Source organism: Parasteatoda tepidariorum, chromosome 7, assembly GCF_043381705.1.
Source record: "Parasteatoda tepidariorum isolate YZ-2023 chromosome 7, CAS_Ptep_4.0, whole genome shotgun sequence".
NCBI classification, from domain to species: domain Eukaryota; kingdom Metazoa; phylum Arthropoda; class Arachnida; order Araneae; family Theridiidae; genus Parasteatoda; species Parasteatoda tepidariorum.
The window spans coordinates 25,149,401-25,176,913 of NC_092210.1; the positions used below are offsets into that span (position 1 = coordinate 25,149,401).

General features: G+C 30.3%; 2 protein-coding genes across 7 annotated transcripts in view; both read right to left on the reverse strand.

Annotated features, from left to right (window-relative positions):
- Nucleotides 1-5,148: 5,148 nt before the first annotated feature.
- The window catches only part of LOC107450559 (NADH dehydrogenase [ubiquinone] 1 alpha subcomplex subunit 8), a 204,175-nt gene continuing 181,810 nt past the window's right edge, over nucleotides 5,149-27,513 (reverse strand). Inside the window, exons 1-4 of one of the 6 annotated variants that reach the window (XM_016066382.3) lie at nucleotides 11,304-11,666; nucleotides 10,951-11,085; nucleotides 8,837-9,012; nucleotides 5,149-5,502 (exon numbers count right to left, since the gene is read on the reverse strand). In XM_016066382.3, the coding sequence (XP_015921868.1) occupies nucleotides 5,274-5,502; nucleotides 8,837-9,012; nucleotides 10,951-11,079 (534 nt within the window). In that variant the 5' untranslated portion in view covers nucleotides 11,080-11,085; nucleotides 11,304-11,666 and the 3' untranslated portion in view covers nucleotides 5,149-5,273. Of the gene's footprint in view, nucleotides 5,503-8,836; nucleotides 9,013-10,950; nucleotides 11,086-11,176; nucleotides 11,667-27,513 lie in introns of those variants that run through there. The other 5 variants (XM_016066383.3, XM_016066387.3, XM_016066385.3 and 2 more) reach the window with 5 other exon arrangements.
- LOC107450548 (glutamate receptor ionotropic, kainate 2-like) lies at nucleotides 14,642-27,165 on the reverse strand. Its single transcript, XM_016066366.3, has 8 exons — nucleotides 27,104-27,165; nucleotides 24,453-24,553; nucleotides 22,411-22,498; nucleotides 21,225-21,383; nucleotides 20,020-20,167; nucleotides 18,634-18,878; nucleotides 15,975-16,252; nucleotides 14,642-15,223 (listed from the first exon to the last, which is right to left on the reverse strand). Exons 1-8 carry the CDS (start codon nucleotides 27,140-27,142, stop codon nucleotides 15,013-15,015), a joined length of 1,269 nt encoding a protein of 422 aa, XP_015921852.3. The 5' UTR covers nucleotides 27,143-27,165; the 3' UTR covers nucleotides 14,642-15,012.

The window sequence follows — 27,513 nt, forward strand, 5'->3', positions numbered from 1 at the left end:
CAATAAAATAAATTTAAATTGATAATTTCAAAAATAAATAATACGTAATTTATTTCACATTAAATTATTTTCAGTATTTTTAAAAAATTATATGGTACATATAGTTAATTCCTTCCTAATTTTTTGACCAGGGTATAGTATTTTTTTTTCCTTTCAAAAGAGATTACCGTGAAAAATTACTGTAACTTCATTTTTGTTTTGTTGGTTGATTGTTACCTATTCGACGATTTTATAGAGATCATGTGATTTTGGGCAAATGGAGTAAAAAGATTGCTAATTTGTTTCTTCAGCGCACTTTCTCGTAACAGGGGCAAAGTTTGGTCTCTTGAGAATGATTTCTTATACAATAATTCGTTACTTATTGTCCGTAGATTGAAGAACTAATAAGGTCTTTTTTTTTCTTCTTCTTATTCAGTTTTGTCAGCTATAGTATATTGTACCGTTTGTATTTAGAGCTATAAGGCCAATTTCGGTTTTTGTTCCGTTAAACTCTACATCTCATGTGTTCACTAATCGTTTGTATAACTTGAAGGAGGTAATAATACTAATGGAACTTTATGAGGGGGAGGAAGACATCTTAATTTTTGTTGACCTATTCCAATCGTGGTACTTTCTTAAATAGCATTTTATTTAAGGTAAAAAGCCAAATTTCTGTACTGTTGCAATTTTCTTTAATTAAAGTCTTCATTAGAGCTGTGATGGCTCAGGGGATAGCGCTTCCGCCTTCCAATGAGGGAATGGCTGGATGATATGAATTTCGCACCCGTCTACAGTGCTGACGTAAAATATCCTCAGTGGTAGACGGATCGTGGATTAGAGTCCCCTTGCCGTCAGGCTAACCGTGTGGTTTTTCTCTCCATGTAACGATAATGCGGGTTAGTTCACTCAAAAAGTCGTCCACGAAGGCAAATTTCTCCTAATAGTTGATCCAGTAGTTCCCTTGTCTTCTGGATTGGGTTCAAAATTACAAGGCTACGAAGTTGAACATCAGTAGGCGTAAGTCTATAAATGGGTCGCCTATTCAACGACGGTTATAAAATAAATTCCTTATTAAAAGAGTTACTCAAAATTATATAAATCTTCATATCTTAAGAGGAATAGAATTTTTAGGCCATTCAGTCTGTGGTACTATATTGTAAAACTATATTCTCTAACCTACTTAGAGATCTATTGAAAAGAATAAGTGATAAGAATGTAAGCATAGTTAACAAATAGATAGGGTTACCTTTGTGCTGCTAGCAAACAACAGCATAACAAGTTTCAGTGAATAGGTTCAATTGTTTCGGTTCAGCACTCATCTCAAGAATTACATTCGTTAGAGCTGAGGAGGTAAAGAAATAAAAGCAAAAAAAAAAAAAAAAAGGCACTGATAAAGATAATTCTGTAGTATCGGAACAACAGTCAGATTCATTTATAAATAAAGCTCTTTTATTCCTCTTCACGAAATTGCTTATGGGTAAATAAGCTTTACAACAGCATTGCAAAAACTTTAAAACTAACTTAGTTTTAGTTCTAAAAGTATGGCGGAAAAACTCGAAAGTGCAAAAATGGTTGCTAAATTTTAAGTATCTTTTCATATGCAATGCGTTAAAAACTATAAAATAATAGCAAATTAAAAAATTTTAATGTACTTTTCAGTTAGCCAGACGCAAACAAAAAATCGTCCAAAAATGTAGACCTTTACAAACTTTTTTCTTATTTTACTGTATTTTTAATATTATTTTTTCTTACACTCAACAAAACAGACATTCAAAAAAATTAAATAAAAGAAAAATAGTTGAATTTCTTTGAGCCAGCTAACCGAATAGTATCAAAATTAGAATAGAATAAAATATACACTGTAAAAATATTGGAGTATATTTTATTCAAAAAGAAATATTTTAGATAAGAAAATAAATTTGAAACTGAGTCATTTTTCAAATAGTTTCTCACGTTATAAAATGACTTTTAAATAAAATATTTCAGAATACTTTTTGGATCACAGATCATTTTCACATTATGTTGGAAATTCTTCCGATTATTTCAACATCAAGCAAATTTAATAGCATTTAAGGTAAATTTTTTTGCGAATTTATTTTCCATTTTTATGAACAAATTCCAATTTAAATGAATTTTTTTTAATTTCTTCTATAACAAATAAATTTACAAGTCACAACACAAAAAAAGACATACATATTTTGCTAATAAACTTCTAAAAAAGGATTTAGATTGCCGAAACTGCAGTGGAAGAATACAGCTGCCGGAAGAGAAGCACACAACATTCGATAAAAATTTCATCTTTACAGTTTAAAGGGAATTAAGTAGAATCCTTCTAAGTTGTGTTGCTCTAAAGCCGGGTTTCTTAAACTTTTTCGGGGTGGACACACCATAATATTTACGAAAATTTTGCAGACCTTCGAAAGCATCATGCAAATCAAACACTCGCGTGAATGAAACAGAGAAATTGTCAAGTTTCTTGAAATGTATTGAAATATACCATAGTAGGTTTAGGTCTTTAAGACATCAAAAAAATATATTCAATAATAAAAATAAATTTAATTACTTCTGTAAGTTCAAACATTAACTATAGTCTGTCTATTAAGTGTACTACTAAGAAAACAATCTTACAGCGCGATTGTGAGGATAAAGTATAAATGGGAAGGGTGTCCCTGTTTGTTTTTAATTAGATTATATCTTGGCAAAATAGTCAAAACCTCAGGTCGAAGCACTTCTTCAATATTCTTTCGATTTGATCGATACTTTGATTTCATGGTGGTGCTGAAAGACGAAAATGTCGCCTCACACAAATATGTTGTATAAAAAGGTAAAACAAAGTTTATGGAAGTTTCAAAAGTCATTGAAAATTCTTTTACGACTCCTAGTCAAATATCTTCAAGGAATTTCGCATTAAAATCAATTTTTAACTCCAAAACACTCGGAAAGTTTTTGCTGGAGGTTTAATTGGCAATTTAGTAATGTTTTTCACATCAATTCTGAATGGTTTCACAATGCATATAAGTTCATCGACACTAAAATATGACAAGATGCCGAAGATGTTCATTTACAACTTTTTTAACAAGTAATTTTTTTTGATGATTCGCTGCACATAATTCATTTATCGAGCCAAACACTTCTGATGAACCATTTTCTCCGATGACTTTCGAAAGGTAATTTTCATAATAAAAGGATCATTATTTTACTGGAATATGTTGCAACTTTTTCTTTGAAACGACAAATTTAGTTTGTTTAATTTTTCAAATACACCACTCAAATAACATATTTTTTGTAGCCAAAATTTATAATGGAAAAAATTCGCGAAAATCAGATTTTTGGTCAGTTAGAAAAAGAAGTACTTTCATCATTTAATTTCAATACAAACTTTTTGAACTGCAGTTTCTTGAAAGCCACTTTAAGACTGCCTCTAATAGTAAGTTTTCATATTCAGAACTTGACAAAGACTAGAAAGTAAACCGCCTTTTAATAAAGTTCACTTCTTTAACATATCTCGAAGCAACATCTAATTCGGCGGATAGCATCAGGGCTTTTCGATGCATCATGCAATGAGAAAATGCTACACGTTCGTTGCTACTTTGCTGAACTTTGGATAGAAATTCAATTTTCCTCCGGACCATCGCTTTCGCACTGTTTGTGAAAATGCAGGACGCAAACATTTTTCGTAACCATGATTTCGAATTTCATAGTCTTAAAGGATTTTTTGGCTAACTAATTTTTAAGATAAAATTTTGCAGTGTGATATTAACGAATATGAATTACTTTTAAAAAAAAAAAGAAGTGGAAATTAAATGATACCCCTAAAGAATCTTTTTGTCTGAGACTGTAGACACTCCGAAATGCCAATTTTTTCACTGCAGACTTTAATTACAAATTCATTCACTTTTAAAAAAAATGGTCTCTCCTCTTCTGTGTCCTTCTTAAGAGAGCCAAAACAAAAAGTAAAATAAACGTTTCTATTACATATACATATAAAGCATCGAACATCTTTGTTTTTCCTTTGCCTGCATTGTTTTATTTTTATACATATGCGATGTTATCTATTTTCAGACACATAGCATAGAAATATCTGGTTATTGTAAAATTATTTAGAGAAGTTAAAGAAATATCAAAATTGACAAGATTTTCGGTGACTCCTGCTGCACAGAAGGTTGCGTATATATAATTTGTTTAAGACAATGATTTCAAATATTTTAACAAAAGAATTCTTTAAGATTGATATCAATAGAACCTCAATTACCATAAATATTTTGGACCTGAACCACTTTGGATAGTCGAAATACTTGGATTATAGAAGCAACATTTTTCTTTAAATTGTTTTTTTTTTAACATATTCAGAAAATCAAGTTTTTTTCTTCTTTTAAATAATAGTATTAATAGTGAACTAAAAATTTTAAATGTAAAATGATCATTCCATAAATATATTTTTGCCAAAGAGGTATAAATATCTTTAACTTTAAAATTGATCACTTACTGGATTATTGTCTCAGTTAGTGTTCATTCTTTAATAAATATTCGACAAAGCAGCACCCAATTCTGAGTTACTACCTGATTTAATTGATTTATATTAATTTACAATTCATATTATTTTGTAATTCATTTGCTGATTCTGTTTGCACTACTATATCATTATTATTTTGAAGAAAAAATATAAAATGCTTCTTTTTAGCAGAAGTAGAAACTGAAACTAGATCACACAAGAAATAATGGAAATTAAAAAAAAAAAAGTTTTAAAGGTCTTTAGTAGAACCCAAGCAACCAACACCAACTACTAACAAAAAAAAAAAAAACCCAAAATACTTTCACAAGCAATAAAAAAAAAGTTTGCTACATAAAATGATCAATTATGTGAAGTCATACAAAACTACTTTTCTATTTTAAAGTTCTCATAATTGAATTATGATGGCATTCTCAGATTAAATATTGGGCTGCATGTTGGAAAGAAAAAAAATCCTTAAATTGTTTACCAGAGAGATATTCAGATGAACGGGGTTTAGATAGATAATCGAAATTCTAAAATATTTTTTTATAATTTAATAAATATTTTTAAAGGGAACAAAGCTGTGCGATTAGAAAAGTAAAACTGTACATTTACTCAGACAAAAATACAATGAAAGTCGTACAGTAAAGAAGTGTGAGATCACAATGGACAAATAATTCAATTTTCAATACGTTTATTTTTACAATAAGAAAGAACAGGAAAAGATGTTCTGCATTCGTAATTATTCTAGAATCAAATTTTAAGACCCTAACATACTTTATTCTAGAAAACAGAATTATAATTAATGGAATATAGATGCTGCAGAACCAAATTTGGTTACTTTTTCCCTGGGATAATCATCAGGTAAAGATGGACGATCATCTTTGTATTCTTTACGAGGTAGCGGAGGTCCAGGTCTTGGTCTGTCTGTCTTATGGGTCAAGATACCAGAAAAGTAACCAAGATAAGGTCTTTCTACACCCAACTTTTCTAGCATGCATTTATCCAGTTTGAATTGGGATTTTCTGCAACTAAAATAAAATAATCATGTGTATTGTATTTTATATAAAATACAAAGATCATATAATTGTGCTTAAAAAAGTAATCAATAAATTTATAGAAACTGGATATTTATTACGATTCTCGCCACAATATAATTACCCTCAATAGTAAAATAGTTTCTAGTTTTTATTTTTTCCATTTGCTTATGGACAAAAAATATTAAATATCCTAAAGAAAAAAAAATTAAAATAAATAAATGTTTGTCTTATACATAGTTTGTTCCAAATAATATCTTATATTATTTTTTTTTAAAATAGTTAAATAAAAAAGATGATAGAATAGTCAAAGACTATAGAATAATTATTAGTGCAAAATATTTTTTCGTGGATCGATTCCCTGCCATCAAAAAATTTTATGAATAGATTTCGCACTTAAGATTTTTGGTTATAAGACTATTCAGGAAAGAATAAATGAAAATATTAAAAAACAAAAGAATCAGACAGTAAATAAATAGAAATAATTAAAAAATCTTAGCAGTTTAAAAAAATTAAGTCTATTCTTTATTTGCTAAAATTTTGCTTTATGCAAAAATAATTTTATCGAATATATTTCTATTTTAGTAATTTCTTTTTCCTTTTTAATAATTTAGAATGTAGTTTTTCTTTTAATATTACTGAAGAAAGTAAAGGATATCAATGAACTTTCTTGCAAACCACAGTGTGAATGATAAATAAACATCATAACAACAATTAATAAAAAAAATCACTTTGTTCTATGCTTGCTGAAATTTTCAAACAAGACAAATGCCAAAGTAATTTTATAGAATATTCATTTATTTTATTAGCTTTCCTAGAATGAAAGTATTATAAATGTGAGTTTATTTTAAGCAGGATCATCATCATCATCATAATTGGCGAGACAGCCCAATGTGGGCCAATGCCTTCCTCTGAAAATTTCTCCATAACGACTGCCAATTTTTTAAACAGGATCATTCCTGTAAATATTTAAATTTGTTTATTTATATCTACATAATTTTACAGTATTCTTCAGTTATTCTAGAATATTTTCTTATAAATATAATTTTAAACTCATTCAAATATGAAATGATTAATTTAAAAATGGCTCAATTAAACACATGGAAGAAATAAAGATGTATAAACTTTATATATAACAGAACATTTCATATTTGTAAGCTTTCAACAAAAATTTCTAATGAACTAATTTCTAAAGTTCTAATAAACTAATTGATAATGTAACTATATTGTAAGTATCATTTTCTCATCACATTAGTTGTTGACCTATAAAACATTTTTTTAATATGCCGTTATTTCAGAAAAATTAACTTAAATACTAGAATAACAGAAATATAAACAAAACACACCCATATTCAAGTCAATAAATTTAAGTAAACTGGGGGAAAAGCAAGAAGAAATAAATTTAAACCTCACAATACGCAAATGCTTTTATGTCATTGTTATCAAAAGTAATGCACTGAGTTATTTCTTTAATGAAGTTTCTTAGATGAATTTTTAGAGCAGTGATTCTCAACCTTTCTTTTGTTGCGGCACACTTTTAACGATTTTGAAATTTGATTAAAAGTTGTTTACTTACCTATTATACACTGTGTGAAATAGTTTGTGATAATAATTTTGAATGTGGAATAAAATAACAAGTACTACAGAAGAAGGTTTATTAAGTGATAAATTATTTCTTTCGACTAATTTTTTATTAGTTAGTAACAATTATTTATTCTTTTTGCTAGTTATTAATTGTTTGCTTGTTTTCTATAGTTATTAACTGTCAGTTTTTTTACATTAACTGCTACTTTTTTGTGATTTCTTGTTAACTAGTTTCTTTGCTAATTATCAATTGTTAGCTTATTTTTTTGCTATTTATCCTTTCTTAATTTGTTTTTTCAGTTATCCTTTGTTAATTTGTTTATTAAATGCATAGCTTACTTTAATGATTAGCTTTTATTTCCGTTTGAAAGTTAATATTTAGCTCGTTTACCCTTGTTAATCAATAATTTCAATAGTCCTTAAATTTCCTATTTATTTCGACATTTTTTAAAATTGTGTGTCAAAGACAATTTAAACACTTTCATCTTATTTTAACTTATTTCAAGATTGTTAGAGACAAGACAATCGCCGACAAAGATGTTCATGCGGTTAAAGCGTGGAAAAATTACAAAAAGTATATATATATATATACATACACTTTCCTTTAATTTAAACTTTACTCATAATAAAAAAAAGCATTGTAATTTTCATTGTATCATTTTTAATATTTGGTGACACAGTGGTTGAGAATCACTATTTTAGAGACATAGAATAAAGTAAACATAAGAAATAAGTTATTATTATTTGTTAATCAATGAATAAATTTACTTCACAAAACAAGCTTTTTTTCTTCTTTTTTATTAAATATATGATATAGAAAATATATTTTTTTGAAAAGAAACATAACAAAAGTTGTGTGAAAATGTTTCACATATTAATAATGCATAGGGTTAAATAATAGCTATACAGGAAACATTAAATCACTCAGAATTAAGATATACTGTTATTTTTTATTGTAATGAATATCAATTCTGAAATTCTTGATGTAACAAATATTCTTCTGATCCCTAAACCAATTTGCATAGAAGTAATATGCAAAGCCTCTTAACCCTCCTTTTGAGCCTTGAAATATTATGCTGTGTAACTAATGGCAGTTATTCACATTAGCTGTACATTGCATTAGTGATTATCTTTGATAGGTGGTTAATTTATTGAAGTGGATTGGTTTATTTTTAAACATGTTATTCTTATATACATCATACAGTTCTTTTTCATTACTAATTAGTGATGCATGCCTGTTTTTAACTATAAATAATTTCTTAAAATATCAGTACACAAGAACATTTAAGCAATTAGAAGACTTATCATATTAATTTCAACTTGATAGTATATTTCAACTTGATAGTATATTTATAAATATTCAACTTGGTATACATATTTTGTGACACTGATTTTTACAAATTAATAGATCTCCACATAAAAGCCATTAATAGATCTCCTATGTGGTCAACTCATAAATTAAGGTTAATTTTTAATAATACTACTTCATCAATTTAGTGATATTTATAACACAATAGCATAGAAAATTTCCAGAACAATTTTTTTTTCAAGTCAGGTTTTATAAAGCCTCAACCAATAACACCCCAGGGCAGACTTGATTTATTTTAGGGGTCAACACATAAAATAGATAGCTGATTAAACTAAGAAGGTTTTGGTCAATTTTATTACGCAAGATAACATGTTTCATTGGATTTGATAGAATAAATAATTTTAAAAAAAACTTGAGCAAATAAAATTAACTTACTCTTGAATTGTCATATGAGGACTGTACCATTGAATACAATCAGCATAGTCATTAAACTCATCTTTACAGTGTTGCTTCACTTTTTGAAAAAATTCTAAGCCACATGCTGTTACCTCTTTGCCCTCTTTTAAACACCTTCTTGGGTCATTTTCTTCTTTACGACAAAGCATAAATTCCTAGAATTTTTCATCATAAAACTTTTATTACAAAAAAAAAAAAATTATTTGATAAATCATTACCAAGAAGGTACTACACTTAGTATTGGAACAAAATGAGAAAAAAAAGTTTAACAGTGAAAAAAAAAACTTAAACAAAAATACACAATTTGTCTACTGATTATGCTGAAAGAATATTAAAATCAAAACATTTATTATAACATAACTATGGTTGGTGCGAGCCATGAGCTGAATATTCAAACCTGGCTCACCCAGTTGAGAGACGAACGTTCTATCCCCCAAGCCACCACGGCTGTCATTAATTGAATTTATAAATAACATTAATAAGGATAAGATATTTGTATAGGGACCTTGCTTCAAAATTATGGCAAGTCTTGACAACTTCTGGGCAGCAGCTCGCAAGAAACCAAAAAGGTGGGGGAATCAACAACACAGTAAAAAGGCCAGCTTGATGGGTCTAACTCGTAGCCACCTACACAAAACTTATTTTTTTAATAAAAATTACAAGTTTAGAATCCCTTGGTGATTGTAGTTAGCATTACTAATCTCAATACAGAAATATTCACTCTATAGGTTTTTAACACAATTGAATTACTTCAAAAAGAGGGGAAATGTATTTATACGCTTTCACATACAGTGGAATCATTTTAGTTTTGAATTCTCGAAATTTTTTCACATTCGGAAATCCCAAACTGTTTGAACTTATTTTATATTTCAAGTCAGTGAAGCATTTAAATTTTTGAACAATCACACACTATTTTTTTCTACCAGCTCAGTGTATCTGAAGTTGAATATCGCAATTGAAAACATACAAACCTAATTTTTAATGTAAATTGTAACAGATAAATAAACATAGTAATTTCAGTGTGGGGATATTTCCGTATCGTGGTCTGTTGCGCTAAAACTACAATAGCCAAAGTGACAAATAGATTTTAAACTTGCAAATTTTTTTGTTAAAAAAAAACATGAATATATTTACCGACAGTGGTAGCTACGAGTTATACCCTTTGGGTGTTTTGATTCTGTGATGTTTTGTTGGAAGTTGCCAAGACTTGGCGATTATTCTGCCACAGATCACAAAATAGAAATCTCCCCTTCAGAACCATTAAATGTAACTTTTGGACTGGGCGATTTATCGGAAAATGTTGATGTTTCGTAATCATCACCGATCTGATGTTTGGATTGGACATTTTTCGAAGCATCAAAAATTGCGATTTACCAAGATGAGTGCGATGTTTCACGACGCATCCTCGTCTACACATGCGAAGATGAGCATTAGTTGTGATAGCACAATGATGGTTTTAAGTGAGTGTGATGAGTGCTTCTTCCGACCATGAAATGGATGATCATAAGTTCGAGCGAAGAGCTTTTTCCTCTTTTATTATTTATGGTAATGAACTAAATTTGAGATGAAGGAGGAGTGATAGGGAAGTTACATGCATTTAGCACCAGCTGTTCCTAAGTTTTCAATCTTTCTGTTTATGTTTTAATTCTCTGTTTAAGAAGAGTTTTATGAATGATCCCAATGTGCATTTTTATTTTAATTTTTATATTCCTAATTACTCATTTAATGACATCGGCGAACTTAGTTTTGTCTGCACAAGTCATAAATTTTATTTTCAATGTATCATGTCACTGCTGTGATTTATTAATTAAAAAAAAAAATTCGACTAACTAGACGAATTTATACCATTTTTTGTATAGTAACTGAGAATTAAGTTAATTATAAGAACATAATTGCTTCAATATATCAATCAAAAAGTGCAAGAGTTTGAAATTACACAATACCAAATGCTAAATATTAGTGTAACGAAACATCGCGATGTTAGAGTGACGATACATGGCGATGCCAAAATAGTAACATCAGCCAGTCCAAACAAACATTTTATTATACAAACAATATATTATAGAATTGAAACATTAAATAAAAATTTTTACCTTACATTGTGTGTCACAGTATTTACCAAAATGTAGTGCCCCAGCCTTTAAATATGGAGCAGATAAGTTTACTTCCTGAACTGTCAGCTCTTCCTCAGATGGAAGATAAAAATCTTCAGTAAACGGCATAGTTTCCTATAAGAAGAAAAAATTTCTAAGTTAGAATACATTTCTCTACGGAATTATACAAAAATGAAAACAAATTAATAAATGGGTATTTTTGCACTGGAATGTATACAATAGAAAAAAATGTAAAATCTACAAATAGAAGAGTTGATATTCGATTCGTAATTTTGCGTTACTTAAATTAATTATACATATTGTAATGAAAAGTAAATATTTACAAGTTTCACCTTCAAAATATGGTTGAGAAACACTTTTGGATGTCTCTTTCTGCCCGGATTGAAGTCTGCTTGTTTCTACTCCGAAAGGTGAAATTGTTCAATCAAGGTAGAGGCGCTACTAGAGGAAAAAGACTGGGTTTCAAGGAGCATTCTCGTTACTAAATGCCTCCATGTTACCCCGATCACCGTCAAGGAAATATGAGAATCTGATTGGTTAAATATATTTTCCAGTAAAAACACCCTAATCCTCAATTCATCACTAATATAATCTCAACGGTGATCGGAGGTAAGAATACTGCATCCATTGTAACTATACAGGTATAGGACGAAATAATAGGAACACCTATGAAAAAATGAAAATATTTTATTAATAAGGAATTGGGCCACCTTTGGTCTGAATGACAGCTTGCATTCGATGGTGGGATTGACAAATAAAGGTCTTGAACAAAGTTCATTGGAATTTGCAGCCATTCCTCTTGCAAGGCTGTCTCGAGTTCAGAGAGTGTGCATGGAGGAGGAAACCGCGCACGGACAACCCCCACAAAGGCTCAATGATATTGAGATCAGGGAGCTGAGAACAACACGTTAGATGGTCCACTTCATCATTATGCTCATTTAACCATGTTTGAACACAGTGAGACGTGTGAACAGGGGCGTTGTCATCTTGGAACACAGGACGTTCTCCCGGAAACAGAGTATGAAGCATAGGTTGAAAATGATCTGTAAGAATGCTTCGGTAATGGTCCCCTTTGACCACCCCCCGCAGGACAACGAGAGGCCCCAATCCACGGGCAGATATAGCACCCCACACCATCACAGAACCACCTCCATGCTTCATGGTTGGAACCCGGCAATCAACATGAAATGCTTCTGCCGGCGTTCGCCACACGAACACACGTCCAGTGGTCTGGAATAGTGTAAAAGAGGATTCCTCAGAACAGATGACTTGTTTCCATAGCAGTTGTGTCCATTTTAGGTGGTCTGGGCACCACTGTAGTCTCTTCAAAGCATTCCGTGCAGAAACTAACGGTTTTGGAGTAGCTACCTGCCATGAATGTTAGCAGCACGTAACTCCCGTTGAATAGTTTTCATGGATACAGGGTTCTCAAGGTGGGTATTCATCTCGGATGTTATCACCGGCAGTGTAGTCTTACGTTTTCGAGCGACTATCCTCTTCAACACCCGTCTATCACGGTCTGACAACTTCGACTTCCTGCCGCTGTTGTGCCTCGCCGAAGACACTTTACCCAACTCTGTGTATGTCGACAGAGTCCTTGATACAGTGGTCCTTGAAACACCTACAAGTTCCGTTGCTCTGGACACGGACGCTCCAGCCAGGCGAGCTCCGATTATCTTGCCTCTTTTAAGGTCAGAGAGGTCGGACATAATCTCGTTTTGCTAGAAACAGATTTTTTTCATGTAAATCTCACACTGCCAAATGCTATACAGATACCTTGCCTTTCATCACCACTAGGTGGCGCATTCTTGCGACACGTGCCCGCCGCTTATTGGACGGTCGAGAACGACTCCATTCTTTCACAGGTGTTCCTATTATTTTGTCCTATACCTGTAGTATCGATGTTTGACCGTGTAAAGCTAAGTACAGACGGCGTTAAAAGATAAAATTCATAGTAAGAATTTCGGGTTACTACTTCCGATTGATTTTCACGGCTAAGATTAAAGAAGCGCGCCATCTAATATTATTGTACTTGCAGTGTTTACAATAAGCATGCTGTCCCGCAGTGGACTGATCGTTAAGACACGGTTCCCAGCAGATCACCGAAGTCAAGTATCACTGGCTGCGGGTGGGTGACCACTTGGATCAGTCTGCGTAGGGACCGAGGATGTGCGGTATTGGTCCTCGTTAAACTGTTCTACGGTAAAGTATTCGACTTCGCGTGCAGGTCGTTGGGCTACCGAAAGCTGGGGTGCCATCCTCTCTGCAGGGGTTCAAAATTGTGATGGCATATCTTCGGATTATTCTCAAGGATGTTTCCCAGACCGTCGCCAATAGCCCATTGTGCAACTCTAGTACGACGTAAATGAATTACAACAATTACAACAACAATAAACACGCTATTTCAATTTTATTTTCAACGAAATAAGTAACAAATAAATTCAGAAGACTCCGCAGGCATGCTCTGCTATGAAAGATGCTACCCAAAAAATAACAAACGGTGATATTTTTCACAAATATAGCCAAATAAGGGATAACACTCAAAACAAAGCGAACCTTATACATTATTTATGTTGTGATATTAATTTTCCTAAATTTGTTTTAGGTTCATATCCAGTTGAAATTTTAAATTCTAGAAAACTTTTATAAATGGTAAATTTACACTTAAGTTTAAACTTAAATTTAACCACAAATCACAATAATAAGGCTTTCAAGAGACATTAAGCTTGTTCAGACAACGCCTTGTAAGCACAACATAAACGGAGGGATGCACCGGAAGTTTTCTAAACTTCTTCCGGTTCTTGAAATATTGTTATTGTTTACATTAACTATCTATATTATTTATGTCGCACTAGGGCTTCACAACTGAGTTGGTGGCAACGGTCTATGAAACATTTTGCTTCTCAGACCACTCCTGAGACTTGCTATCGTATTTTGCTAATATAAGGGCTATTCTCACGGCACGTAGTTCATGCACTTCCAATCGTCCTCGAGGGAGAATGATAATATAACTGTCGGAAAATTTTTTCCGTGAAAAACTTACCAATCAATATTAGTATATTTCTCGACAGTCATCAGAAGTGCAGTGAGAATGATCTTTTAGCAGCGATTTCGAATTATGTTTTCTGTGGATCCATAAGTGTTTGAGTCCCGCAGTGGACTGATCGCAAAGACACGATTCCCAGTAGAGCACTGAAGTCAAGCATCAACTGGCTATGGTCAGTAAGTGGGTGGGTGACCATTTTTGATCAGCCTGCGTAGGAACCGAGGGTGCGCGGTACCGTCTTGCAGCTCTTGTGCGACGTAAATAAAGTACCTACCTAAGTGATTGAACGACTTTCAGCAGACTCTCAACTTCATAAATAAAATATTTTGCCTCGAAAAACTTGCCTATCAGGCAGTTGATTTCGCAGTTCAAGGGACAGTTTCGTCTTTCAGTCTAGTTCTGGATTTTGCATTTTGGAGAGTGTATATATTGAAAATGAATAAAATAAGCTAAATTATGGCTTTTGCTGAAATAAAAACGAAAAAGAACCGTTGAAAATTATTATCAGGGAGACATATAATATTCCTCGAAGTTCTCATTCTCTCTGTTGAAGTTGTTGTAGTTCAGTTACGTCGCACTAGAGCTGCACAATGGTGAGATTTCAGAAAAAACATATCAAGCTTATTGACAGATGTAAATGTTTTATTTATATAGATAATCATGAAAATGTTTTTAGGATGCGCGATATGATTATGATTCAAGCACGATAAACTACAACCGGCTCAAAGATGTTTTTTTCTTTCCTTATCATTGTTCTTCCTTTGTCAGGAAAAGAGTTTAATTGAATTCTTTTGTTGAAGAAAATTTCTGCAATGAAACATAAAATGGATGTTGCGATTTCGAAACACCAAATAGCAATTAATCTCAAAATATTTTTAAACTGTAAAGGATTTAGTTCATTCGACATGATAATGATTCATGCACGATAAACTATAACCGGCTCATAGATGTTTTTCTTCTCTTATAATTATTTTTATTTTGTCCTCAGAAGAGTTCTATTGAATTTTTTTGTTGAAGCAAATTTCTACAATAAAACATAAAATGGATGTTGCTATTCCAAAACACCAAATAACAATTACTCCCAAAATATTTTTCAGCTCTAAAGGCTTTAGTTCATTGTCAGAATAACTTGTGCACAAATTAGATGCTTGAAACACTGGCTTGAACCACTTTCCACTGATGTCGGCAGCTATGAGTCTGGTCAGGCTGAAACAACAATAAATAATTTTAGGACAATCAGTATAAATTAATCGTAAAACTGAGAGTGAAGAGCGTATTTTAAATGTTGATAGAGTAAAGAATGAAGGAGAATTATATACGGCGTTTAGCGCAATTATCACCTTTAATATATATTTTTATATATTATAATATCTGAGGAAAAATTAACCAAATCTTTATTTAAATTAAATGATATATGAGTATATAGAAAAAAAAATCAAGAAGTTCTAATGTTTTATAATTTTTTTTAAAATTTTCTATTAGCTTTTTTGTAACATCATCTGAAGAGTAAAAGAAAATTTAATTGTAGCATTAAATTTAAAAATGCCCTTTTAACGCTCTGTTTATAAAGCGAGTGTAATTGTAAGATATTTACCAAGCGTTATTTGTGTTTACTTTTTTTTCTTCTAATGCCCGCCTGTGTTAACATCTGTCAATTCAGGTATCTACAGGGAGATTTTGTTGACCTCTCTTACAGGGGCACCATATTAGGTGGGCCAACGTCGCTCCCACAATAAGGACAGATAGTACCGAGAAGGAAAGAACATCCATACCTTGACCGGGATTCAAACCTAGAACCTTTCTGATGCAAGGACAGTTCCCTGGCCCCTACACAGACCGGTCGGCTATTTGTGTTTATTATAAGTATAAAAAATTAACAACATTTAAAAGCAAAATAAAGTTTTTTTTGGATGTCCAGGGAAATTCGAAAATTTCATAGTGCTTTTAAAAAACTCACCCAGCATTGAATTTTTCCACAAACTCTTTAGATAGCGATTTCCTTAAAGCAACCAATAACGGAAAAGGATATATGACGTTGCTAGAGACATGCAAGTTGCATTTTCCGTGTTCTTTAAAGTATTCACTCAAGCCATTTCGCATGATGAGCTGACCATGAACGATTGCAGCTTTTCCTTTTTCTACTTGCTTGATATATTTATCAGTCAAAACGTCTTCAGTTGTCATTTCTGGCTCAAGTTTGTCCCACAGTTTTTCATATGCTGGTATACCAGAGTCCTGAAGATGGATACAGAACCATTAACATTAGGAAGTAGAAAAATTGAGTAACAAATTTAAGTAGAATAAGTCAATAATTTGAGTAGAACAATTTCTAGTAAGGAAAGTTCTCCACGCTTCTCTAGGGAAAGTTCATAAGTAGAACAAGAATAGAATGATGTATGATAGATAGATAAATTGTCTTGTTATTAAAAGTGTTCTTTTCTTTGTATTAGTTATTAATTTATATGATTTTTTTATCACATACTGTAGTTCTTTTTCTTTGATGAAATACTTTTTTTAGCATATACTTTTTAGTATGCCTTTAGCAGCGTGCAGGAAAGTGGTCACGCAATTGACTCTGATCTTTAATTTGCCTCTGAATACTCCCTTGTATACTTTTCACGTATTTCTTTGATGTCAGTTTTCTGCGAATAATACTAATAATATTTAAAGGGAGTAAAAATAATATTTTAATAATTTTTCAAAAGGCTTAATTAATTCTTTTAAACTTTACTTAATTTATAAACTTTATTTTTAGAGTGTATTGTATTTTAAAATTTTAAATGAACTATGATTAGTTTCATTTAAAAATAAATAAATATATATATATTATATGATTTTATTTTTATTCAAACAAAGTTTATTAAATTTTTTACGTTTTATGTTAAGAAAACTATTTAGAACAATAATTTTAAATTTATGTTTCTAAAAAAAATATGAATGTAAAATATAATGTAATGCAAAACGAGAACATTATATTTTTAAAGTAATTGGATGCCTGCAAGTGACGTCATCGTCGGTAATTTGCCGATTCAAATGCAACCCAGCGGCGACACACACGCGTGACGTAAGTTAAAGGTATCCATCTCCAATTAAATCTGATTTAAATCATATGGTTAGGCATACTCAACTAACTTTTTCTTCGCTTGCAAGTATCCAATTCTTATTGATTTAAATTCTTTTTGCTTTAAAAGTTTTACATAATATATAGTTCGAAAATTGTGCAAGTAATTTTGCTTTCAAATTCTGAAAAACATAAAATTTATTAAGAGTTGATTGCTATTTGAAAAAAAGACATGAAAAAGATATGACTTGATCTTAAGTCTTAAATTTAAATACAAAATTTAAGAAAACGATAAAAAAGCAAATGTTTTAACCAAACGATTTTTTATTTCCTAAAAATCAACGTTTATTAGAACTTTTAATTCATAACTATAATTAAATTTTTTTTTGTTTTGAAACTATATTTACAGTAAAAGTTTCAAGAACTATGATCGTACGTTTTTGTATTAAGTAAATACTTTAAAAGGTAATTCTAATCTAAATTTATAAATTATATCTGAAATAATTATTCCAGATTACTTTAAACAAATTGATCTTTAACATGAGTTAATATGCAAATGTTTGAAAAATTAATTTAAAATTTGTTTGTATTATTAACTTTTTAAGCCACTTGTTTTTTTATTGAAAAATTTTAAATTATATTTATAATGAATTTGGATTATCTTGGAATCAGAAAATATTTCTGGGTTATATACTGAACTCTAAGTATATTTGAATAGAGTTCGAGTCCTCAACAGAAACATGTTTATTCTGGCGTCATGACAAGAGAATGTTATAAAAGCAAACAAAATCACTTTTTTTTACCAAGATGTTATCATAAGAGTAATTTTGCAGTTTAAACTTATTAAATAATTCTTAAAAGCTAAAGTAACAAAAAGATAATAATCTTAATATTAATTGAAATGTATTATATTGATGTTTAAAGAGGTTTATTGGTGTGCAAATGATTTCAAAAAATCGTATGCAGAATGAAATCTGCAACAACACACAACGGAAACTTACACTTACAGAAAATATCGGGTAAAAATAAATAAATTTTTAAGTCATTAGCTAATATTTTTAAAAGTTTTTCTTAATTGATCACAAATTTAATAGACATACTATTTTGAGCATAATTCAAAAAGATTGGAAAAATTAAAAGAATAAAAAACTAAATTTGTTTTTATCCTTTATGTGATACTATTGTTTTTATTTATTATGCGATACTAATGTTTTTATTAGTAACGTCATACCACTGTTTTTATTTGTTTCATGATACAATTGTTTTCATTAATTATGAGACTCTATTGTTTTAGTTTTTATTCTTTTGTTTTTAATTCGACTTACTATAATTCAATTTAAAACCTATTTTTTAGACTCTCATAATGGTGTGTTTCTTTTGAAATACACCAATCTGTTAAAAAATTTAATTCGTTTTTCTATCTTACAAGTCGATTAAATATTTAACTATAGAAACGGCCTTTTAATTATCAGTTAAATTGACTGATTATTAAATTGTCACAATCAGATGCTGAATTTGTAGCAGCTTAATTGTACTATTTGAATTTAAACTTTACTTTCAGAACTTCTTGCAATTCGATTTCAGGCACCGTCCATCCTAAAACATTTTTCTTGGTTATGAGATCTGTTGCTGAATCGACAACAGGTTGCGCTTTGACTATAGTAAGTTTGGACACCAGTAAGCTTTGAAATACAGTCATAACTAAAAATGAAACGCCTATTATCCACAATATCACTAAGAAGGGCATTAGAGTAGCAATTGGAATTTTACTTGCTCGGAACATCCATCGCTCGTTTAATGCTGAAATATAAAACAAAAACAACTTTAAGTAAGCGTAAGACTTGATACTAAAACCCAATGAAAATAATGATTATTTAAAGGTGGATTCAACTGTTTTCAAAGATTTGAATTAAAAAAATTTCGATTATTTTGCATCAAAGATATCGGTTAGTTAAAAATTCATTTAATGTGCAGTAAACTATTCACCTAATCGACTCATATTTTTATCTCCGAGTACTCAAGTTAATTTTTGCTGGTGTAAAAGTGCATAAATTTGGCCCTTTCTTACAAGTTATTTTGAAATATAGAGTGTTGAAATATATAAGAATAATATATTGAAAATATATATACAAAATATGTATAAGAAATATATGTAAGAAATCTATTGAATATATATAATTTTGAAATATATAAGTTATTTTTAAATCTATATTATATTGAAAAAAAATATCGTGTTTTTAAACTTTGCTTTCTTAAGAGCTATTTTTGTCATTTAAAGTTACTCTGCTATAGACAAGATGCTGAAATTTGCATGCCTTAAAACACCTTTTTTTGGCTTTTTCAAATTAAGTAATTAATAATAAATAGTTATAATTTTTTAAAAGGAATTATCTGTGGATCGAAGATTTTATAACTGCGTAGAAAATTTATAAATTTAAAGTTATTCCAGAAATATGATGAAATAAGTAAAAAAAGGTAATTAACACGGAGGGTACTTTCGATATCCCTCTTAACAAATTATTAGATACATATTTTCCAAATTACGACTACGCCCTATAATTCAAGGGCAAAGAATCCAAATCTGTTAAAATAAAGGTAGGTTTATTCCAAGAAAGCATGTTTTTGTGTCTGATTTCTTATCAAAAAATACCTTCTGCACTAATTAAGTAACATGTGAATGGTTTGACTCTCAAACCATTCAGATTGCGTCTTAGAATGTTGAAATCTGATCACAAGAACAAAAGTTATTAATATCTTCTTTTTTAAAAATTAAATTGCCCTTTTATGTGGTGCAAATAGCCTTACTTTTGATTTGTAAGAGTTTGAGTCTCGTGAATTTAAATTCCACAATGATAATTCTCATAATTCTTTTAAAAAAGCTTTAGAAATATTTAAAAAACAAACAATGTATTATTTTAAATTAATTGCAGTCATGACTTACCTTGGCGAAGCATGTAAACAACGTACACCCAAAGATATTGCCCTACTGCAAAAAGCCAAGTGCTTTTATTTCCAAATGTGAGCCTCAAAAACAGAAGTGCAGAAGCAATAGTGATGGCAATAAGAGAAAGTCCAATGCTGTTCCACACCTGTAGGAAGAATTAAAAGGTAAATGTGATTTAGATAAATCATGTTACTTTAACTAATAGTTTCTGTAGAAGAAAGTGCAAAAAACAAGGGTGGTTAAATTTATTAATGCTGTTACTTTGCGGAAGGCTCTAAAGTTCCCACTATCTGATAATATAATGAAATATTAAATTAAATTAAATAATAAAATATCAAATTAAATTAAATAACAAAATATTAAATTAAATTAAATAATAAAATATAATAAATAATAAAAAAATTTTTTTTTTGCCTGAAATAACTCAATTTTTCTTAATTTTCTAAAATAGTTATAAAGGTTAAATACGTCAGTAATAAAATAAACATCAAACGTCTGACCGTTCTCCTCACTAAACTATGGTGTTCTTTTTTTCCAGATTATGGATTCCTCTCCCATATTCTGAAGAACAAAATTTCGAATCTATCGAAAAAAGGTATGTTTATTCTAAAAAAATGCGTTTTTGTGTCTGATTTATTGACACGTTTTTGTGTCTGTCATAAGCGAAACATCTTTCAGTAAACTTAGCAACCCAGTTGAAGAACAGCTACACATACTCGAACTCGTTAATTTTTGATCCGTACACAAACCTATTACCATAAATACTTATATGTTGCATAAAAACAACTCGACACATGCATCAAAACGAAAAGAAAACGACGAGCGAAGTGATTTGCAAAAGTCAACTGTTGGAATATTTTAATCTAAAGCCAGAAATTCTTGGTGAAAAAAATTATGGGCTCTTATATGAATTTGCTAAAAGAGTTTTTCATTTTATTAATTTATTTTTTTCACTGAAAATAACTGCACTCCAGGATCATTTCCACATGAATTAGTGTAAAAACAGGATATGGGATCGTACTAGTAAATAAGAATCTTTCCAGACTAGATAGAAGATTTGATATGTGAACAGAAAGAAAAAACAGTTTCAATTGTTTATCAGAAAGTGTGCAAAAGCTTGTCAATTGGTCTAGTAATTCATAATCCTGTCCAAGTTAAAATTTTAAGTATGAATAAAAAGGAATTAGTCTGACATAACTTACTGGTGGTTCTAGAACACTGAAATAGAGAAATAGACCCCCATCCTTTATTTCTTTGCCTGACAGAAATGTATAAGATTCATATAAGATGGGATTAGTGTAGTGACAAACTTTAGCATAATTATCATCAGGCAGAAGTGGATTGACAATAGCATCAACTTCCTAGGAAAAAAACCGTCTTATTAATAAACTAATCAAACTATGGGGCTTCGCTTCCTGCTTGTTTACGTCAATATTATATAGCTTACGCCAATATTACAATATTATTATGCTTGTAGTGCTTACAATATAACGCATTTTTTCGTTTCGTTTGTAAGGTATCCGACTGCAAATCAATTTAAACAACTCCACAAGCATGCAACAAGCACCCAAAAAATTACAAACGGAGATATTTTACACAAATATAGTTAAATAAGGGATAATACTCAAAACATGGCAAATCACTGTATTTGTGTCATCTTAATCTTTTTCTTAAATTGATTTAATGCTAATGACCTATTTATAAGTTATAGAAAAATCTTGTGAATGATAAAATTACTCTCAAATATAAGCATAAATCACAATATTAAAACCTCCTAGAATATCAAGCTTGTTCAAATGTCTCCTCCTATACATAACATAAGCGGAGCTAACGACAGCACATTTTAAAAGTTACTTCGGTTTCAGGATTTTGTTATTGTTTAAATTCCCAATCCAATAGTTTTTAAACTAAAATGGCTTATTTTTTTCATGTACCACACATTAATAAAATTTCCCCGACTGCAATAAATGGTTAAAGAATCAGACTTCGATCCTTGATTCCGCTCAGACCCACCGGATACGTTCGATATACGTGCTCGTACAATTTGTGGAATCGAAAGTCCTATGGTAGGTGGCTGTGCAGTATTATGGGTACATAAACTTGAGAAAATTTTTTTCCCTTTCTGATTTATGTCAAAATTGAAGAAGTGGTCTCATAAATGAGATCACCTCTGCAGAGGATCAAATTTGTGATAGGGTGTCTTCGGATCATCCCCAGGGATGTTTCCTAAACTGTTGCATTGTGCTCCTCTTGTGCGACGTAATTAAAAGTACCTACATACATACTTTTTTCTAAAAATTGTCTGGGAAAAACATTCTATTTAAGTAACAAAATATGTTAAAAAGATAATATAAATAATTATACATAAATAATGTTAATTTGTGTTACATTTCTGAAGAGCATTCCGCACATTCCTGTCCAAGTGTCATTTTCCCATGTTCCATATTTATCTTCTGGTTCCCTAATCCATGTTGCCCTGAAAATATTTCATTTCAGTTTTCATTTTGGAAAAATAAAGATAAATAGAAAATCTGTTTGGACAAAATACTTACCTTTAATTTTAAACTTTAATTGGTTTTATTTTGCAAATAAAAGATGAAACTCTACTATCAACTTCTCACTGACTAATTGAATAAGTTTAATACAATTAAAATCCATATCCACCTTTTTAACTTTCTAGCAGCTTCAGCTATAGTTATATGAGTGGAGATAAGTGAATTAGCTATGTGCTACGTTCAAAAGAATTACTACAGCGCCGCATAGTGGAAAACGTAGTAACTAGTGTCTCTATTTCAAAAACGGTGCAAGATAGGGGGAATATTTTAATCCTAAAATAATTAAGTAGCATCTATCTAATATGAATAGATATTGTTTAATTCTACAGTCCACAGATCCTAATTAATTATTCATTGAACTTGAGAAAATAAATAGTGTATCGATTCGTGTGTGTGGAGTGTTTCAATGTTTTCGAGATATAATTCAATATTCTAAGTTCATCTCGGATTCCAGTAAATTGTGGCAAATTCTGATTTGTGAGATGTCTAAATGTTTCACCTTTAATTTTATAGTTCCAAGTCCATACAACAACCGAGTCAGGTAAAAATTTCTGAAACATTCTTTTTCCCGCTATTTGGCAAATCAGATATCTAGTGGTTTTGTAGACATTAATGCTAAGAAAGGAACGCCTAAAATGAGTAATCGTGAGTTTATTACGCTGTGACTTACAATATAATTTGGAACAGAAAAAAAGGAAAGCTTCTATTGAGCGTTATACGTGGAAATAAAGGTATCTTGTAGTGACTATAGTTATTCCCATTCTTCGTCACACCACAACAGTTTTGGAAATCTCGGAAATCTCATACAGACATACATTTTAAAGCTTTCAACTCTTATGATTAATGTTGATACGGTGTCTATTTGTACTAAACCGAAAATGTTCTAATGTTTATAATTCACTTCCCTTCATAACTTGTTCTGTTTTCGAGATAGAGATAGGAACGCTAGCTCGCCAGTTTTCCACCAAGAGATATTAAACGCAGTTAATATCCTCTTTGTCATGCCAAAACACCAGTTTTATAAATATAATTAATCGGAAGATTTCGCTTTTATATTTCGAGATATAGCAAAATTTATGATTTCATATTTCATTTCTGATTAAATATATTTTATTTCTAATTATTTTGGTTACCACCTTGTAGGGTAATTCATAAAGTCTATACTTAAATAATATTTTTAGAAACTTTATCAAAAATGAAGTAAATGCATATTATGAAATAAAAATTAATGTTTCCGGAAAAACAAAAGAACAATTGAAATCTAACAAATCACTGCTGTGAAAAGCGATACTGGAAGTAGAAATCTGTTTGATTGCCTAAAAAAGTAGCGAGAAGTTGAAAAGAGGTAATTACAAACACATCCTAGTTTCACCAACTCATCAAAAGGTTTTTATTACAATAATTTTGCCTTCCTCGCTAGAGATTTGAGAGTTTTTGATAGCTTCTTACTTGTTCAAATATTAATTTGCAACCCTTAATATGTACTGTTTTTTATTTAATTTTTGATAAGGATTCTAATAATATAGATTAAGAGTGGGCATTACGGAATAACTTGTTCATAAAAAATGCAAGCATTGCTATGTAAGGAATCTTACTCATTTGATGTTTTGAATTTAATAAAAGTTCATTCCTAAAATCAGCAAAGCGTAATTTCATTACCACTAGTTACAATATTTCTTAAAAAGGTAACTATGCGTTCGGAAGCTTTAAATGTGGTTTTAGCAAAGATGATGACTCAAAGAGGCGATAATTACTGAAAGTAACGATAATTACTAAAACAAAGGGTAATTACTAAAATAAACGATAATTATTGAAAGAAATTATAATTATTAAAAGTTTTATTAGTTGGAACTGGGAAGGGATTGAAGAACTTACGTGAGGTTCATCCAGAGAATAACAGCCTGGAACATGGCGGGCATAAAACCTCCCAGAGTTTCTTTCCCGTCAACACTGAGAATTTCTACAAAAGGTGGCAACTAAGGGAATAAAATAGATACTAAGATATGCATGATATTTTAAAACTGTTTGAGGTACATTAAAATAATGATTATTTTTCTATATTAAAAATCGTAAGTTACGCCGATGCAGTTTTAGGTGCTCAAACTTATGGTACATTTTGTTTTGCCGTGCAAAATCTGTTAGAGTTAGAACTTGAAATCACGAAATTGAATGGAAAAATATGTATGGAGTACAATGAAAGCAGACATACAACTACAGAGTTAAAATTGGAAGAGCTGAACGGATCATTTTTTTAATGAACGTATTGAATGAATTTATTTATGAACGTATTGAACGTTATTGAAATTTCGAGTGCTTTTACATTTTTGCTTCAAATACGCGAAAAAATTCGCGAATATTTATTGGAAAATAATTATTATAGGAAAATTTTATTTTTTCTCTAAAGACCTTTATTTTATAAAATCGTTCTGAAGTTAATGTCGAGAGACAGAATGAGAATTACGGAATCAAACTTTGAATTGTGGTTACATTAGGAAGGGCAAAAAGAAAAAAAATGATTGTTTTTAAATTTATTCTCAAAACGCTAAAGTGCAAATGCTATTTTAAAAAAATTGTTAGAAATTTTTTAAAAATCGGTTAATATTTTCCGGTTTCCCATCGCACTCCAAAATTTATAAAAACTGAAAAAATAGAACATTTTTCTTACATTTTTTAATGTTACCTATAATTAGGTACACATATATAGGGCCATGCATGGTACAATCGTTATGCTATAGTTTCCATGCTTATTTCAAAAAATAAAAAATAAAATAAGGTAAAATTTCATTATTATTTCAATGCATAGCGGTTATGTGATGAGTTTAAAAAACGTGAAAAAATCAAGTTTCTTGCTATAAACTACATTGATTTATCAGCGTAACGCACAATGAATCATAGAAGATAATTATTGCACATGGTTTTGAATGTCCCGCAAGTGGGACACGAGTGACTTTCCTTCAAACTGAAATATTGAAACCGGAATGTTTTCCCGACTCTGTTTGTAAGAGAAACTCTCAAACATAACAAATAGAAAGAGAGTCAATTTTTCTAAGGAAGCTAAGGCACTATAGGAAAAAACATAATGCTTGTACGACAAAGCATCCTCTGTGTTTAGCTAAAGAATTGTTCCACTAATAGCTGTTTATCATAATTCCTAAGAATTCGTCCAATTGTGATCAAGACGAAGAATCACTCAAACAGAAATTACACTTATTTTTTATTTTGAGACAACCGTAACTAATTAGATACATTTCGCTTATTATAGAAACTTTTTAATGCATAATTTTTTTGAATTAATAGATAATATTAATATCAATATCAATGATATAATATAAATACCAATGATATAATATAAATACCAATGATATAATATAATTATCAATAATCAATACAACAAATATAATCATCTTTATTAATATCAATCTCGTATGTTACCAGTAGCACTGGTTATTAGGGGAGAGCGAGGTAAGACCGGATACCTCGATTGTGGTGAAATTAGTTATGTTTTTTGGTGGACAAGTCAAGAAAAAGGACTTATCACATTGGCGTATTGGTGTTAGTTAATTCTCGGCGTCTGTGTAGATAAGTAGATAAGATTGTTTTACTATGAGCTTAAAAAAAGTTTATGGCAAAAAACACACACAAAAAAAAAAGAAAATTATCATTAACAGCTCTAAACTTTCAACCACTCTGTTGATCAAGTTATTGGGACAATATTTTCAAGATTGTAGGATCTTTCTTACATTTTGAGGAACAAGAATCCAAATCTGTTGAAAAAAGGTATGCTTTTTAAGAAAAAGAGCGTTTTTGTATCTAGTTTTGCAGTTTAAAATGTCGTGTGCACCAATTAATTATCATATTTAAGGTTAGGCCCTCGAACTATACGTGAGTCTTAGAGCATAAAAATCCGATCATTAGATCAAAAGTTATTAAGTGTGTTCGCTTGCTCAGTTTACTCACTGTACGTGCTTAAGCTTAACAGCAATAAAATGCAACTATTTCTCAACTTAATTGCCCTTTTAAAAACGTTATTGTTTGAGGTTAGAAACCGTAGATGATTTTAGATGAACAAAATGCAATGAAAGCATACGTCTGTGTCAATATACAAGATTAACAATAACAGCATACAAAATTGACAAATCCAGATTGACAGTGTCATTGTACCAGGACTAAAAGCGTCAGTATACGAATTTGGCAATGTCAGTATGCAAAATTGACACTGCCGGCATACAGGATTAACATAGTATATACGATTGGCAAAGTCAGTACACAAAAGCGATAACGTTAATATAATAGATTAAATACGTTAGAGTATACAAAATTCAAAAAGTTGGAAGATTAATGACGTCATTGCGCAAGATTATGGCAACGTTAGCATATAATATCGACAAAGTCATTAAACAAGATGTTCGGCAATAGGAAACGTCATTCCGTGAGATGAAAAGCAACAACAAAGGTAAAATTATACTTTTATTACGTAAAATTTGTTTTAATTTAAATTATTACTTTCTCCAAAATTTTTTTCTTACCTCAGCGTAAACAACTTTAATAGCCGTAATATCTTCCATGTCTACATCAGAATCTTTTATGACGACTCGCAAATGTATGGAATATTTTTTGGAAAAAGTATCTTTCAGAATTTTTTGTTGCATGCTCATGATTATTATCTTGCATTATTTATTTTGCAAGTTTGTACTAAACTGTTAAACTTACATTGTAGTTTTCTAAAAACTTTTTCAAAGTATTTACTTCTCTCTTTTTTAATTAACTTTTATTGGTTTAATGGTAATTTACCTTTTTTTCTGAACATACAGGTAGTTAATATTTAATTGAGAGCAATATTGAGGGCTCAAATATCGCTCATCTATATTAAATAAACTCATCACGTCATTCAATTGATGACCATTGATTGATAAATAGAACTTTGAATGACTCTAAT

Coding starts and splice junctions, on each gene's coding strand:
- LOC107450548 (XM_016066366.3), bottom strand. CDS start 27,142: ATGGAAGATATTACGGCTATTAAAGTTGTTTACGCTGAG. Junction 24,554..27,103: donor TTAAAGTTGTTTACGCTGAG/GTAAGAAAAAAA, acceptor TTATTCCCTTAG/TTGCCACCTTTTGTAGAAAT. Junction 21,384..22,410: donor GCGGAATGCTCTTCAGAAAT/GTAACACAAATT, acceptor TTTTTTTCCTAG/GAAGTTGATGCTATTGTCAA.